General features: G+C 31.2%; 2 protein-coding genes across 3 annotated transcripts in view; one reads left to right on the top strand and one right to left on the bottom strand.

Annotated features, from left to right (window-relative positions):
* nonC (serine/threonine-protein kinase Smg1) overlaps positions 1-13,033 on the bottom strand; it is a 142,096-nt gene extending 129,063 nt beyond the window's left edge. Inside the window, exons 1-2 of the mRNA XM_072540920.1 lie at positions 12,535-13,033; positions 2,986-4,645 (exon numbers count right to left, since the gene is read on the bottom strand). Coding sequence (XP_072397021.1) covers positions 2,986-4,645; positions 12,535-12,850 — 1,976 coding nt within the window. The 5' untranslated portion in view covers positions 12,851-13,033. The remainder of the gene's footprint in view (positions 1-2,985; positions 4,646-12,534) is intronic.
* A 1,021-nt stretch (positions 13,034-14,054) lies between these two features.
* The window catches only part of Ptp61F (Protein tyrosine phosphatase 61F), an 87,825-nt gene continuing 83,506 nt past the window's right edge, over positions 14,055-18,373 (top strand). The window contains exon 1 of one of the 2 annotated variants that reach the window (XM_072540917.1): positions 14,055-14,386. In XM_072540917.1, the coding sequence (XP_072397018.1) occupies positions 14,312-14,386 (75 nt within the window). In that variant the 5' untranslated portion in view covers positions 14,055-14,311. The remainder of the gene's footprint in view (positions 14,387-18,373) is intronic. The other variant, XM_072540918.1, reaches the window with a different exon arrangement.

The following is an 18,373-nucleotide window of genomic DNA, read 5'->3' as shown; positions in this document are numbered from 1 at the left end:
ACAATTTTTAAGCTAATAAACAAATAGAATAACTTTTTCAATTTTCTCGCGAAACAAATATTTTTCGCATTTAAAGGAATTAACCACAGAATGTGCTATATTAGAATAAGAGAAAAATTCTTTAATTTCAGCATAATTAATGCACACGCCCAACTGATAATACGAAGAAAAATAACATTTGTACAAAGAACTTGAAAACACCTATATACTTTTCCCAAGAAACATCATCCAAGATGTGAAAATCATTTTGGGAGATATGAATGCATTAATTTGACATATGGATATCGAATAATATCTAATGTTGAAAAAAATTAATTTTTGCGAGAAGTTACATTTCTTAAATCAAATATAGATGCATTGAGCATTGCGTAATATTTTATAATATCCGATGCGAAACTATGCTGGTTTTTGTACATCTAAAAGTAACACCTAGAAATAACAAACAGGAATGGATGACAGAAGAGATTTTACAATTAATGAACAAACGAAGAGAATCTAAAGGAAAAAATGACAAGTACGGAGAATACAAAAGACTAAATAGAATAATTCGAAAAAAGATAACTGAAGCAAAAGAGAAATGGCTGGAAACAAAATGCGTGGAAATAGAAGAAGTACAACAAAGGCACGATTTTTTTAATTTACATAAAAAGGTAAAAGAGTTTACATCGACTACCAAGAGAAAGACTTTTAACACCATGCTGAACACGGATGGCAAACTGCTAGAATCAACGGAAGACAAACTGAAAGAATGGGAAAACTATATTAAAATTCTTTTTCACGACATACGAGAAGAACCAAGATTGGAAAATAACAACGAAGGGCCAACAATTCTGAAATCTGAAATCATAAATGCAATTAATCATCTTAAAACAAATAAAAGCGCAGGTCCAGACGGAATATACCCAGAAACGTTAAAATTAATCAGCGAAGAAAATATCGAAATATTTGTCCTTTTATTCAATCGCATTTATGATACAGGTAAAATACCCCAAGATTGGCTGGAGTCAATATTCATCCCACTACCAAAAAAGCCAAACCCACAACACTGCAATGAGTTCCGTCTGATAAGCCTTATGAGTCATGCAGTAAAAGTCCTACTAAAAATCGTACATAATCGTATCTATAGAAAGTGCGAAACAATCATCGGAGACGATCAGTTTGGATTCAGAGCCGGCATGGGAACGAGAGAAGTTCAGTTTACTAGTTCTCGCCCAGAAATGCTACGACCAACAGAAAGATATATTTATATGCTTTATAGACTTCGAAACAGCATTTGATAGAGTAAGACACGAACGTTTGCAAGAAGTCGGTTTAGATGGAAAAGACATCAAATTCTTAAAAAACTTGTACTCGAACCAAAACGCCAGAGTTAGGATCGAAGGTTCCACATCCGCAGAAGTAGAAATTAGGAGGGGAGTTAGACAAGGATGTGTTCTGTCGCCTCTGCTGTTTAATCTTTACTCCGAGTTTCTATTTAAAGAAGCATTGGAGGATTCCAAGGATGGAGTCAAGGTGAATGGCGTAAATATCAACAGTATCAGATACGCCGATGATACAGTGTTAATTGCGGATTCCGACGTAGGTCTACAACGACTCATCGACAAGACCAACTCGACCTGTGAGCAATTTGGTATGAAAATAAACATTAAAAAAACCAAAGTGATGTCAATCCGAAAAAACCAAAACGTACCTCAACCTTGCACAATAAATGGGCACATTTTAGAACAGGTCAATAGATTTAAGTACCTGGGATGTTGGATCGATAGCAGCCTAAATCCTGATCTAGAAATAAGATCGAGAATAGAACAGGCCAGAAAATCTTTCGAAAAAATAAAAAGACTGCTTTGTGATTCTCGAATAAAACTCGAAATTCGACTACGTTTATCAAAATGCTACGTTTGGTCGACTCTTCGATATGCAGTTGAAACGTGGACCCTAAAAACATCAACCGTAAATAAATTGGAGGCCTTTGAAATGTGGATCTACCGGAGAATGCTCAAAATTTCATGGACATCGCATACCTCAAACGAAGAAGTGCTGCATAGAATAGGCAAGGAAAGAGAACTTTTTAACACAGTAAAAGTTAGAAAAACATACCTAGGCCACATACTGAGAAATAATAAGTACCAATATGCCCAACTTATAGTGAAAGGAAAATCGAGGGAAAGAGAGGCCTAGGAAGGAAAAGACTATCGTGGCTCAGAAACATCCGACAATGGACAGGGCTAAATTTTGAACAACTAATAAGAACAGCTGAAGATAGAGAAGATTTTAAAATTGTAGTAGCCAACCTCCATTGAGGAGAGGGCACTTTAAGAAGAAGTACACCATTCATTTCGTTTATTTATTGTTCCTTTAGTCACTAGCCGAAATAATTGCAATTTGCTTAGAACAATTCCGGTTAAACGAATTATCTGTATTATAAGCCCTTAGAAAATAATAAAATAATTATATGCAGGAATTGGAATGAAATAATTATATGCCCGAAGTGCGTACGGTTTGAGTCGCGGAGGTCAAAGGTCAAAGTGAGCTTAAGTGGCTTATCTTCTACTATATAGTTTTGCCAAACTTTTAATTCATAGGCAAAGTTGTTTTTTTGTTAATTAAAAATTAAGTAATCTTGTGGAGAAAAATAAATATGCCATTTTAATTGCCTATTTGTCTAATTTGTAAAATTTTTATTAGAGTTTTCAAAAACCATATAAAGAGTGATATTTTTTCTATGAACAAATCGATTTTTTTTAAACCGGACCTGACTTTTTCTAGATTGAATAAATCAATTGATTAGGTGGTAGTAGTGTAACGTTTGACCAAAATATGAGACACATCGAACTTACTGTTCAAAAGATATGACGAATAAAAAACTCTCAGTTTTTATTCTAAAGTTAAAGAGTCAACATTTGTTGTGTTTCAAGATTTATCCGCCGTACCTTCATTTCTTGAACTTCCAACCCTATATACAGTAAATACCATAATTTAACTTACCTATTCATAATATTGGTAACCTCTTGCGTTTTGTTGACAAGAGTACTATTGGAGATAAAGTGATTGTAACATTTACAGTGAGAAAACAGTAGATACAGCATACAGTATTGCAGCGAAGGTGCTCTTTTATAAAGACACGCGTCGTGAGGAATCATGGAAACTCCAACAAGCTCTAAGATACTTGGTTTAAGTGCCCACATGACAATAATCGAACTGGCATTGGCCAACTGCGAAACACACCTGAGTAGAAATAAAGTTGTCTCTTCTGGATTGCGGGGTTCACTGTAGTTTATAAATGGGTTATTGGTTGTGAAAGGTTGAATATTTGGTACTATCTGAGAATATGCTTTTTCTAGATCGCCCAGTACATATCTGTAGGCTTCTTGTAATAAAGAAACGTTTTTAAGATTCAGTAAAGCTTGATATACGCAGATAACGGCTTCTTGAATGTTTCTAAAAGGAGAGTATCGCAGTTTAACAATTTCCGAATTTGGTCCTATCAACTTATCTATAATTTCTACAGGCAAATTTGCTGATAGTTCCTTAACCACTTTAGATATTAAAACTAACAGTGATATAACAGTTGCGTCTGATAAGTCTGACAACATAGATATTTCCAGATCAATTAGTGCATAAATCTGACTACAAAGAAATTGAGATTTAGTGTCGAGATAGCCAAGCAACAAACCAATGCAGTTATTACCAGCGATGGTTAAATTCTCTGGTACATAATTTTCTAATGTGTCACTAACTGTTTTGATTATTCTAGTAAGTGATGAATTAATAAACTCTAAAGTAACAGTCTTGTTATTAATGGGATGAAATGACGTTCCCAAACATTTTAACACAGTGTTCATTGCTAAAATTAAAACTGTGACATGATCGAGGCTGTTCGTATCTCCAGCTTCCTTTATTTGCGTCGAATAATTGCTAATATCTTCAAGAAAATTTTCTATTAGCTGTATTGAAAATTCTGAATAATATTTAAAATGATGTGAAATCCTCTGTAGACACTTTGATATAAATTCTATGTTGCAAAGTGGTTGTGTGTGATCAACATGCCATCCAAACAGCAAGTCTATAGTATCTCTGAATTGATCATAAAATTCTGCTTGGTACATTTCAACTACTGTGATCAATACGTCAAGTATAGCTTTGAATACTTCTGCATTTTCTGTTGTTTCAATAGCTAAAACTAAGTTATTGATAAGATTCTCTGTGTGGCTTTGTAAAACAGGTTTCTTCTCTTCAAAAGCCAAGGTTTCTTTAAGACTTTTCATGAGCAGTATTTGCATCTCTTCAAAATTATTTGTCATTTTATTAAACAACCAATGCTGATATCTTTCAAAGTCATTTTCTTGACCCATTATGTAACCCATGCGTCCCAAAGCCCTTGCAGCCTCTCTCTTTGCCATAGGACCAGGGGACACATGTAGAATTTCATACATAGATTCCCCAAGTATGTGGAAAGCTTTGCGGACATAGTGTGCATTGTCAGGTATTAAAAGAACTTCCAGAAGTTTTTTGGATATAGCCAATGAGTTGTCTTGGTCAGTTTCTATATTAAGTCGTCTTAGAAGTTTTGATATTCTTGTATCTTCTGGAAGGTTTAATTTAATCTCGGTTTTCTTCTCTGGTTCATAAAATTTTCCTCTGCTTCCTGCAAAAAAAATAAAGCATTATTTTAAAACTCTGTATGGTATTGAAAACGTATTTTTCTATGTTCTACAAGAAAGTATTTTTATTTAAATTTAACGTGAGGCTGGACAAAAATATGAGTCTATATTACTAATGAATTTATTCTGAACTTTTTAAAACCTTCATTACTAATTCACTGTTAAGCTAGTAAAAAATGGATCTTCATGGAAAGTTTCTGGAATTTAAACTTTATTGTAGGTAAACGTGCCATATGCAAAAGGTGGTATGTGCAATTTTAAAAATTTTTCAGGAGGCGCATTAATTTGTTTTGTTTTAGCTTACTAAGAAATACAAAATATTTGTAGCTATTTCGGATATCATTTTAGATATAGGCAAGTAATAAAACACATACTTTAATGGAAATATTGGTAATAAATTTGTAATTTGCCATTAATTATCAAAACGTGGTATGTGCCAATAAAGTTGCACATGTATAATGGATGGTAAAAATCGTATTTTAAATAAAAGATGAACATGTATTGTTTTTCTGACGCCTTTACTATACAAAACAGTTTGTTAAATACAATGTTAATATTATAATGCTAATACAAAACATTTTATTATAAACTTATAAGTTGTAACTTATTTTTATTCATTTTGTAGGACCTCCTGACTCTCCACCAGTTTTTGATAAAATTCTTGATTGGCGAGTGAAATGAAAGGGATGATACTTCTAGTTTATTTAATTTTTTCTTTGTTCCGTTTACGGGGTGCCTGATCCACCAATTCAATGTTTAAATATTTAAAATATTGTGGTGTAACCTTTGGTTTAAACACACGCACTTTGCGCCATGGTGCGACCTCCGAGTAAGACGTTTTAACTTCAATTTACTCTAAGTTGTCCTTAGATATTTTCAGCATAATAGCTTGGGAGATGCCCAGGGTGGAGGTTACTAGGCTAGTTTTTGCAATTTCCATCCAGTTGAAAAATCTAGTACTGCATTTAATTACAAATGGATTTTTTAAACGTGCACTTGCCATTATACCCACCAAATCCATAGGTACTTTAGGCTTAAGACCTTTTTTTGGCTTTTTCAATGCAGCCAAGGTCCCGATCACATGATAGGAATGTGTGGCTACTTTGTGGAAACTTATGCACTATCTCGTCGAAATACGCTTTGGCTACCAGGGTAATATAAACAGCCAAAATACCCTGGTTTTTATTCTGCCCTCCGCACTTATCGGACTATAGAACCCCAATTTTCGCTGTGTAGTATTAAGCTGAGCTGTAACGTAATCATACAAACAACTACCGATTTCGTTACAACCTCGTTTTCCAGCTGTTTCATCCCATAAGTACACAAAACCTTCATCTTCAAAATGTATAATATATATATATATATATATATATATATATATATATATATATATATTTGCAAAGGAAAAGAACCATTCAAAACGTGTTTTCGTGGAAATGTGTTCCATAAAATCTAGTACATCTTGCATCAATAAAAAGTCAGACATAGATAAACTGAGCAACATTTATTGTTACTTACTGGAAAAACATCCAAAATAAAATTAATATCTACCTGTACCCGTACCCACACAAATTACACTTATATGCATAACATGTTGCATACCATTAAGACAGGTTTAAAAATTAAAATCACCTAAGATGGGCCTCTAGTATTTCTTAAAAAGAAATATAATATTAAGTACACCTAATTACTTTTTATTCATAGGATTTTTTCTTTTTGTTCTCTATGTGCCATGAGCCTATGAGTTAAAACACACCAATAAAAGATGACAACAAAATTTTTACTACTTGTACCAAAATTTTAAAGAATTTTTAAAATGTATTTTGTCCACTATTTTATATTTTATGTGTGTGTTATTAATGTTGAGTGTCTATGCTTTTATAAATAATCTCAACGACTAGTAAGTTGCACTGAAGATTTGTGATATTTTATAAATATTTACACTTTTTTCTTATTACAGTGTCATGAAAAAGGAATAAAACCATTCCGAAAGCTAGACAAAAAGTCATAAGAGTGTTTCATTAACATCCCGGCCAATTTTCTGACTGCAACCCCAATAAACTGTGTTGTTTGTATATATATATATATATATATATATATATATATATATATATATATATATAATATATATATATATATATATATATATATATATATATATATATATATATATGTATATAATACAAGTAAACTGTCGACTATAGTATATCTGCGTATGAGTCAATGCTGGAATATGTATATAGCTGCTTCTGTAAATCGTTAGACAGACGTTGATGTAAGTCTCGCTTTAGTTCGAATTCATTTTTTTCCACGGGAGTCTTACTAGCAGCTATAGAAATTATGTACTCGTCGCACGTAGGACAGGTGTCCACTCTTGGGGCTCCGAAGGCTACACTGAATTCTTTGTTAAAAATTTCATTAAACCATTGTCGGGGGACTGGGGACTTTGTTCTATCAAGCCGAACATTCAAATCTTCAGACAGGTATCTTCGGTTTGTAACTTTTTCTCGACTGTAATGGCTTTCTCTGCTAGGAATTGACGCAATAAAATCAATAATTTTTTGTTTCCGGAGGAGAGTAATCGCTGACTAAGTATCTCCAATCTTCTTTATGTAATAGCCAAAGTTAAACACAAAGTACTTTTATATACCTAATCTTCAGATTCTCCTGGAAGTGGTAGAAAATATTTAAATGAATGTTGTCGTCTGCTCTAGTTGGGATTATCGTAATTTCCATGTCTTCTACGTTTGATTAAAGTACATTATAATCTTTGAAAGTTTCCAAAACTGCTCAAACACTATTTTTCTTGCAACAACAGTAATTAGCTTACAAGAGTACTGGCAGCTGCACTTTACCTAAAAATATATTTTAGTAAAATATATCAATTCCCTTCAGGTAACTGGGCTCTATACGCTCCCAAAAAAAAAAAAATTAAAAGTTTTTACTTCGCAAAAAAGTTTACCAGGTATTGTTCGCTTTTGCTTTAAAGTTAGATATGGACTTCCAGAGTTTTTATTGCGTTTTACATCTTCTCTTACATTTCCAGTAATTTTTCTTTTTTTGGCACGTAAATCTTCAGGAATATCCATTTTTTTTTTCGAAAACAGTACACAGAAACACCGCTCCAAAAGCTTTGCTAGGTTATGTTAAATAAGCAACTGTTCGTTGGCACTTACTACGTTTTGATATTTAATTCCGTATATCGCCGCTGGGAAAAGCGTCATCGATATAAATTTTATTGTGCAAGTAAAGCATGGCACATACTACCTATTTAGCTTATAATCCGCATTTGTGAAAAAGTGGCACTTACAACGTTTTGCAATGGCACGCTTCAAGTGTGCTGGATTAAAAAATGAAAAAATGACTAGGTCTAAATGAGGAATAAGGCAATAAAGAACATCTCTGAGAAATTAAAACTATAATAATTATTTATAATGTACCAAGGGTATTAAATATATGTTTATGCCCACATTGCCCAGAGGGCGACGATGTTACAAATCTGAGGGCCGCTGGCCCGAGGGCATATACATCTATTAATACCCGCGGTGCACACAAACTTTTATGTCATAATAGTTCGTTATTGCATCTACAAATAAATATGTCCTAAAAAATCCGAAAATTCGATTTCATTTTGACTATATTTTGAATATATTGACTATACTTTGAATATATTTACTATGATATATCATAGTAGACATTCTACCGTCCGTGTTATATTGCTACGCTACGGAAATGCTGTCAAACGTGTCAAACTAAAACCGTGGAAATGCAAGATATTTTTGAGATCCCTAACGGGATCTAATACTACCGGATCCTTTCAAAATTTCCAGTTTTATGTAAATTCTAAATAATGTTTTGAAATGTTGTTAAATAAAGATGTTTCTAATAAGTTATCTTTTTGTTTGTATCTTTACGCCCGTGCGGGCCATAAAGTACACTTTATGCCCGCGCGGGCATAAAGTACCCTATTAAGTAGTTGGTAACTAAGCAATAAAAACACGATAATGCACATACAAAAATAGGCTACTACTGATAACATAAATACAAGACACAATGATTGCAACAGCAAGAGGGCTCAATTTTGAACTCATTCGACTTTTTTAAGAAATATTGACTATTTGGTTATTAAGTAGCCACTTTATAAGAAAAAATTATATCTAAAATTATATGACTAATAACTTCACATTTAAAATCGGCGTGAGTAGTATAAGTTAGGTATTTGGACCATACAAAAGGAACCAACATTCACAAGTGGTTACGCATTTTCAAACATTTGAGATGTATCTGGAGATGATCTCCAGTAACGTTTCAAACAAGGTTCATTACAAAGAAAATATTTTTCTATTTGTCCAAACCCAGGACGCACATTCTACAGACTCAAAACTTGATGCCCTCGTTTCCAAACTTTGCGAAATCGAAGAGAAGGCCGACGAGAAAACAAAGTCTCCCGATGACGAATCATCCGAGTTAAATTTCAATATTCACCACAAAATTCTTGAAAATGGCCGATTTTAAGTCAACTTAGCTCAAAAATCACCATACAAGCATCCTAAGCTTGGTGAATCAATCCTCATTGCAAAAAAGAATTGTGAATCACTTGAAAAAATATTAAAACATAATCCTTCTTTAATCGAAGAATACAAACAATTTATTGATCAATACATCTCCCTGACTAGTTAATGGTAGAGATGTAATATCTTTCATAAAAATAGGTAGGCTTAGATGGGCTGGACATGTGTCAAGAGCACATAAAAATTACTGACCCAGACGAACCCTATGAGTGGCACTATTAACAAATAAGAGTAGAGGTAGACCAAGAATGCGATGGTGGGATAGTGTGGACGAGGATGCGAGGAAACGGATCGACGCAGCAAACTGGCAACGGTTGGCGATGAACAGAAACGACTGGCGAAATAGACTGGAGAAGATCGAGGTTCAACTAGAGCTGTAGTACCACTGATGATGATGATGACATTTCTCTGAATCACGTCAAATATTTATTTATTTATTTATTTCAACGGTAGAACCATTTACAATAAAATACAACAAATAATAAAAAGTAAAGATCATGTACAATAAACATCAAACAATAACAAAGAAACAAGTAAACAGTTAAAATTTGTACATTAAAATAGTATATCAAATCACAAAAGTTAAATATATATATATATATATATATATATATATATATATATATATATATATATATATATATATATATATATATATATATATATATATATATATATATATATATATATATATATATATATATATATATATATATATATATATATAATATCACATATCTAGATTGATAATTAGATTCTTAAGTTGCCTTTTGAAAGCATTAATGTTTGTACAGAAAGGATCCAATAGGAGGTCATTGCAAGAGCTGAGCATTCTCGACAAGGGAAAATGACGAGCATAATCAGTCCTATGAAAAGGAATATAAAAGAGTGCAATATGTTCCCCTCACTCTCAAAAACTCACTAAACTAAAATATTTTCTACCCCATAATTGCATGTTAAAGGATTCACTACATCAGACATAGTGTTTGATGAAAGCGCAAAACTTCCAGATGCTCTCTTAAATATTGCTCACTGGTTATCAAGTACAGCCAGATATCATTGATATCCTCTATCAATTTCGACAATTTAAATTGGTTTTCATCACTGACAATGAAAATATGTATCAGCAAATCAATGTCAACCCCAACAAACCTTCTTACAAAATATTCTTTGCAGAAATAGCCAGATAAACCCTTTAACCTCTGTAACTTATGGAGTAACATGCTCTGGTTTTTCAGCCACTCACTGTCTACAAGAAATAGCTACTCTATGCTACGAAATATCCCCTTGGTTGGAATGCACTTTTAAATTGGACGATAATATTCTATATGGAATTAATACCCGAGATGAATTAGAATCCGCGTATCATGAGTTAAAAATATGTTAAATGGTCACTGTATTAATCTTCACAAATGGGTTTCCAATGTGTCAGAGTTCTTTGCCAAATATATACACTTGTCTTAATCAAATTATGAAATACCTACAATTAACTTAAATAGCAAGGTCTTAGGTCTTGGCACCCTCTAGAAGATTACTTTTCCATTTTCATTCCAAGTTCTCCAACTACTAACAATGTTTACACAAAAAGAAATGATCTCTCACCACTCGCTATAATATTTGATCCCATAGGAATCTTGGGCTCATTCACTGTCACTGGATAGGTCTTTATCCAAAAACTAAGCATCCAAAAATTGTTGACGCACTATCAGCTGCACTTAAATCGCATTCAAATCTCGTCTAGCGCTTTTGAAGTCTGTGTCAATTCCTAGATAGGAACTTTCAGCAATGTCATTGCTAGGACACAAAAAATAAATTGCATTTTTGAAAATCATATCCATTTTTTCTCTGTTAATTTATGGATCGATTCACAAATTGCTTTATGTTGGATGCTTAATGCTGGAACACCTATGTCGCAAATCGAATAACTCAAATTCAGGACCTAACTTCAAATTTCTCATGGAAACAGGTTCATTCTCAAGAAAATGCAGCACACATTCTCATATGTGCTAGAAAGGTCCCGAATTTTTGCTTAAGAAGAACTGACGAAATAAAATTCTAAATCCACTCAAGTATCCTCACCCAAAGAAAGGTGATCATCTTTTATGACCACACGCACCAAATCACAACAGAAGATGAATTCTTCAATAATCTCTTCTCCAAGTTCTCTTCATATTGATGATGATGAATTAAATTGACTCATTTCACAACAAATTACCAACTAAAAAGCATGTGTAGAAGATATCAGATGATAAGTCACTCTGTCAATCTGTTAAAAATATTCTGGCTCGTAGTTGCTGACAACTATTTCTGCTTGTTTAATGAAGCTATAAAAGTTCTCCTTCCCTAATATTGATGTCGATGGTAAAGCTTCCACTAAAATAATAAGCCTAGTAATTAATTATGTATCAATTAATCAATTGTAACAGAATGTTTTCTTTTTATCATTTGAACAGTCTTTCATTCAAAAGGTTATGCCCATTTTTATGCGATAAACTATAGGTCTGTTAATTTAGAGATGAAATTTATAAATAAAAAAATACTTAACTTTGAATTATGAAATATCTTTCATAATACCTAAAAGTGATAGTTTTAGGTATCTACAACACATTCTGGGAAGGAATTGAAAAATAGTTATAAAAACAGAACAACCAAAGCATATTATAGTAATGCTTGTACGGATAATGGACCTATTAAAAAAATTAAATTTAAAAATGAATATATTATGGAAAAGAATGGTTTACTTTCATGACAAAATGAGGTTAGTGCAGTAAGTTTTACACTACCTTATTTAAAATAAAAACATTACAATGCATAAACATTTTGACCCAATTTTATGATAAGGATATCTTTTGATTTAAAATATATTTAAAACATCTGCATAATTCATATTGGACAAATATTGTAACATTTTGAATGGTTGGGAATATCTTTTGTAATATTATGTAAAAAAAGAGAACTCTTGCTCTATAATAGCAGTCATTATTCTTAAGATCTAAAAAAATATGCTGAATATACATAATATTCTGTCAATTAAAAATAATAATTATTTTAAATATAAATCAGTTTTTAATTTCAAACAATGTTGGCTAAAATTACAACACCTAGGGAAATAAATTCCTTACTAAATATTGGTTTTATAATTTGTTTTGATGCAAAGGTATTCCTGACCTAGACAACATGAACTTGTACATGCAATTAACTGTTTTAATCCAAGATATCAAAGTTATTTTGAATTATGATTATCAAAACTATTTGTATTACAAATTAATATAGCTTTAAACTTAAAATAAAATGTTTCTTACCAAGGACTTCTGAATTTCTGGGATCAAAATTTCTCTTATAAAAATTATCAGAATAATCTTTCCTTCCTGGTAAACCGGAACCTCTGGTTCTAGGTCCTCCTCTTCTATCACTAATTTTACTGGATCTAAATTCAGTAGACCTAGTCCTTCCTGATCCTCCCTTGTTGCTTCTAGAATCTTTCAGATATGCAGATGATTTAATTTCTTCATCCAGGCCGTGATCATAATTGTCATCCGAATTTCCATAATCATATTCTTGAACCTCTCTAGAGCTTTTAGAGGCCCTGAGTTTGTACCCTGAATTGTTTGATATCATAACTCACATTACGAACTAATTTTTACTGCTCAGATTATTAAAAACATATTGGGGTCTCTTATAAACAGTCCAGATTGAAGATTATCTCTAAATAACGAATAAAAACACCTTTTGGGTTAACTTTAACTATCTATCAAACTTTTTATCGGATGGGAATATTTTTAAAGCACAAGGGTAGGGGAATGTAGGAATGTACAAGTCAAATTATTGAAACATCCTTCAAATTTCAAATGTCAAGTCAAATTACATACTAACATAAATTAATTTAAACAATCATATGGCGTATGGCGTCATAACTTTGTTGATTTTTATCTCTCTTACATATCTCTGATTTTTATCTATTTCTTGCAGCTTTAAAAGTGTATTTTAAGTATACTTTGTTCGCCCAACTTATAATAGTTTGACAGATTCGTTATCGGAAACATACAACACATAAATTCCTATCTCCCACTATCTCAAATAAATTTACTGTCGCAGATTTTTTATTACAGATTAATCATGAATTATGGAAGTGTAAATTCATTAACTTTTAATACTTTTATAAAACTTTGTCTTTGTATTTGTAAATACTAATGCGAGTATCATCAACATTAAGGCCATTCCTGACGGAATGTTTGCCGCTCTTACCACCCTCTTACTTAGCTCTTTGATTCGCTTATTGCGGTGAATCACTCCTCTCCTCATTCTTCTTGTGTATTGTCAAATTTTGTTGTATGACTTGACTTTCATTATAATTTTCTTCCACTCTTATATCTCGTTATATATTCCCATGTTTTTTGAAGAGTTGTTATAAAAATACCATAAAAACATATTCTAAGAAAAAGCTCATAACTGGTTGACAATTTTATATATTCTATAATATTTTTAAGTAAATTACAATATTTTCACTAATTTAAATTACAATTTGTAAATAAAATAGTTCAGAATTTGATCACTAAAGTCACAGAATACACAGAATAAAAAATAATCAGAATGCCCACTCTAAACCCGGTTTAATTTATTTAGGTAACTATAGACATAATATGCACTATTTTATTCGTACTTTTAGTTGAAGAATAGATTAAACTATTTCAAATGTACTAATTTATTGATCCCTAAAAAATTAAATTACAGTTCTGTCGTAGCCACGTCGTAGCTTGTCACAAATTTACAGTGTTTCATAATTTTCTAAAAACTAACTAACACAGTTGTATTTGACAAATGACATTTTAGTGACATGAGAAATTTGTCGTGTTTTGTATTCTGCGTTTACATATAGCTATAGCGTTTTCGAGCGGAGGAACTCTTTGTTCCTTTTTTTATAAATTGGTGTTTTTAGATGTTTCTTCTTTATCAAATCATGGCTGTTAGTTTTCTATAAAGTTTAGCGATCGATTTAGTAAAATATTTTATACTAAAAGTTGATGTGTATAGCGATAATTGTAAATTCTTTGAAGGCTAAAGTTATTTCTTAAAATCACAATGACATCTGGCAACAACATTGAATCAGAATACTTGGAGTTGAATTCCAAAAATGAGTGGCAAATTCTTTATCAGGTAATCCAAATAATTACTAACTTATTATTTTTAGATATAAATATAGTTTAGAAATTTTTTATCATACTTTAAAACATATATTCACCATAAACCAACTTTTAACACGACAAATACAACTGTGCATAGGAAGTGCAGTAAATGTTTTAACAATTAATATTTCTTTGTTAAACTGTGTTGCATCATGTCTACTTTTGCAAGATCTACTTAATTAAGTGTATACTTATCATTACTGCATTTATGAAATTGTTCAATTTTATAAATTAACTAATAAATTTGTCCATAATTACGATCAAACACTAAATTGATTCCAAGAACTAATTCATTTAAACGTTTTAAAAAAACCTAACAAACCTACTAATCATGTTATTGGCTAAGTTATACTGTTTTTTGACCTGAATCTTTTTTCTATGTGTGGTTATTTAAATTATTAATGTACAACTATATAAAATAAAGAATCTGTAATTATTACTAGACAAATAAGGATTCTTAAAAACTATACCATGCACAACAAAAATATTAAAAAAAAGATCAAGCCCACTAATGGAAAGAGGGGAAAAAGTATATATTGGTATAATAAGAAAGTAGCAATATAGTAATAATTGCATTAAGTTTAAAAAGTAATGAGACATAAAGGGTACAAATAATAAACAATTTAGATAAAAATTAAAGTCAGATTATAAATACATTAGTAGAATCTATTGAAATAACTAAAAAGCAACAAGACAGAAATATGGCTAACTACAAAAAAAAAAACAGTTTCGACCAAAAATTTGTTACAAATTTATTCAATTAATTGGAAGATTAAATGATATAAATGAATCACCAATTAAAACAAACGCTAACAAAGCAATCAACACTGATAATATGGTCAAGTAAATGAGTGTAAAATTTAGGTGTAAGTAGGAGAAAAAAATTATATGTGGATATTGAAGAGAAAGAGAAAAAGAATGATCGAGTTTTATTTAAAATAGGTATTAGAATTCTGTAACAAAGATTAAAATGTGTGGTAAAGGTAAAAATGAAGGATAGAAATAGTTGAAAAATTTAATTCAAATGATCACGGAAAGAGAAGCAGTATCTGACATTGCAGCAGTGTTCAATTAATGATTGGAAAGAGTTGGAGTTTTCTGGTGTTTATTATAATAGTATACATAATCCAGATGGACATAAACAGTCTGTAATCTGTAAAATGTGAAAATTGGATAGAGCAATATGTATATTCAGTGCAATGCATTGTAAATTATAAATTATATTGTTTGCAACTGCAAGGTAATTGAAGACACCGGTGGATGAAGGTGCTAGGTATGGTAAAAAAATCATATTTTGAGAAAATTAAGGTTAAAGTTTTTCATTGAAACTTTTCTCTTTGCACTAGATAAAAACTTCTCTTTGCCCTTATTAACTAATACAGTAGACTCCCTCTATAACGAGAACTGAAATGACAGACTAATTACCTCGTTATAAGCCGATCTCGTTATATCAGACAATAATAATACTGTGCATACATATGAATCTGTAGTTTTCTAAACCATTAACTTCCTATAGTGAAGCCATTTGGAGCAATATAAGATGCTAATAAATATTGTTTGAATGGCGTTTTTGAAAAAAAGTTATTTACTTTTATTGTCAATGAAATATATTAAAACATAAAAGAGTTGTTTACTTTTATTACCAATGATATATGTTAAAACAAAAAATCTGTACTTACTGTATATTTTTTTCCAACTACATAATGTATAAAGCGCATTTTCAAGGATAACATAAACTATTGCTTCTGCAATTTTAAGAACTCTATCATTTTTAACTGCTTTAAATGGTCCAGTATCATTCTAACTATCATATTTTTTAAAGATGTGAAACAGTTGTATTTATTCATTGTAAAGAAGTTTATTGCGGGCTGCAGTTAAGTTTATTGAGGGGCTGTTTGAAAAGGTATTTATTTATAGCCACGACCGGACCAAAAACGTAAAAAACACGTTTTTGGATCTTATTTTCTTTCGTTATAACCAAATTTGCCTCGCTATAGAGGGTTACAGTTCAATAGAAATTTCACGGGACATCTAATGTCTCTCGTTATAAGCGAAACCTCGTAATAACCGTGTTCGTTATAGAGGGAGTATACTGTATATGGAATATGTTGACAAAAAAAATATCAACAAAAAATTGTCTTAACAAAATTTGAAAAAAAAAACTGTACTTAACACCTTCATCCACTTCAAAATTATAGAAAAAGTAAAACAACATTTAAGTACTGTTTTATGGAAGATCATGTATTAAGAAAAACTTACCAAACCAGTTAACAAGATATTATTGCTTAATATAAGGTAATAACAGTTTAATGATATATTATTTGTTTTCTAAGATTGGTTCATACAAATATCGATATTCTGGTTTTACAAACTTAAGCCGTTCTTGTAGATTTTTTCTTCAGAGATAGTTCCATATTTCTCCCAAATTCTTTCAATTTCAATATTCTGTGGCGCTGTTCTTCTATTTTTATTTTGAAGAATATTCACTTTTCTAAACAGAACTGTTTTGTTATGATTCCTTATATATACTGTACTGTGTTTTTGTAAAACGTTCTCCATTCTTCCAAAATCTCTATCACAGTCTAAGTAAGTATCCAACCTCAGGAAATTTGTGGTCAATACAATGGAAGTATCCCTTCAAAATAAGATACTGATAAAGGCAAATCATGTGGAAGTTCTTGTTCTGGCCCACACATGAATGGGACCAGATGATCAGATAATCCTTTCTGGTGATGCTTTTGTCATCTTCAATACATTATCTGAGTAGAGAACTGCATATTTCGGCACTTCCTCTGTTTGTAAGATCTTCGCTCCAGGTATGAAAACATGCTTTGTCTAGGCTTTTTGTTGTAATCTGTACATAATATGTTCAATGTTTGCTGATGATACCTCATTAATAGTCTCTGCACGTACACTTGAGGAATTAAAAATGACAAAGAAGACTGTTGTTGACTGCTTTAATGCTGGTGTAATACCAACAGACTAATATTAAACATTGACAAGACGCAAATTATTTATTTTCATTCATACAACTCATCTAAATATGACTATATCTTAACCATCCATGATAGAAACAATATGTTATCTTCCACTCACTCTACAAAGTTTTTGGGTGTATTCATTGATTGTAATCTCAAATGGTCAGAGCAAGTGAATTCAGTGAACATGAAATTGAATAAAGCTTTTTATGCTATATCTAGAATTAAAAACACACTACCCATCTCGGCATTAATGAACGTTTATTATAGCCTTGCTTACAGCCACATGTGCTATAATGTAATTTTGTGGGGGAACTCAGTAGATAGTAACAAAGTGTTCATTAACCAAAAAAAAATTATCTGTTAAATTTTTAATTTGGATTATCAACAGTCTTGTAAACCAGTTTTTATTAAACATCAAATTTTAACTTTCTACTGCCTATATATCTATAAATGTTTACTTTATGTCAAAGAGGAAATCCATTCATTTCCAGTAAATTCAGACAATCACTACTACAATACAAGAAGTGCTGAATCTTTACGAGTTCCTAAACACAGAACATTCAAATTTCAAAATTGCTTCAGATATATGGGACTGACCTTATACAATCATTTGCCAAAAACTGTGAAAGAAATACCACTTTCCTCTAAATTTAAAAAAAAATGTTAAAGATTTACTCTTAAGAAAAGCATATTATTCTATAAATGAATATCTCGAGGACAAACTGCAGTAGCTTCATATTTTACTTGTAAAAATGTTATTTTATGTATTTTATGTTTTGTCAATTTTTTTTACACTGTGAATATTGTATTATACACATTAATGTTTTTTTTTTATACTAAATTCTGTAGTGACGTATCCTATACATTTATTTTGAATGTCTTAAAGGATCAATAAAGTATGACTATGACTATGCACCCCAAAATTGTAAAACCACATTTGCCTAAGGTAAAATGCTTTGGACGTTGTTATTTTTGGC

The sequence above is a fragment of the Diabrotica undecimpunctata genome, chromosome 8 (genome assembly GCF_040954645.1).
Source record: "Diabrotica undecimpunctata isolate CICGRU chromosome 8, icDiaUnde3, whole genome shotgun sequence".
Taxonomy (NCBI): Eukaryota; Metazoa; Arthropoda; class Insecta; order Coleoptera; family Chrysomelidae; genus Diabrotica; species Diabrotica undecimpunctata.
This window is presented reverse-complemented; position numbering and strand designations above follow the sequence as displayed.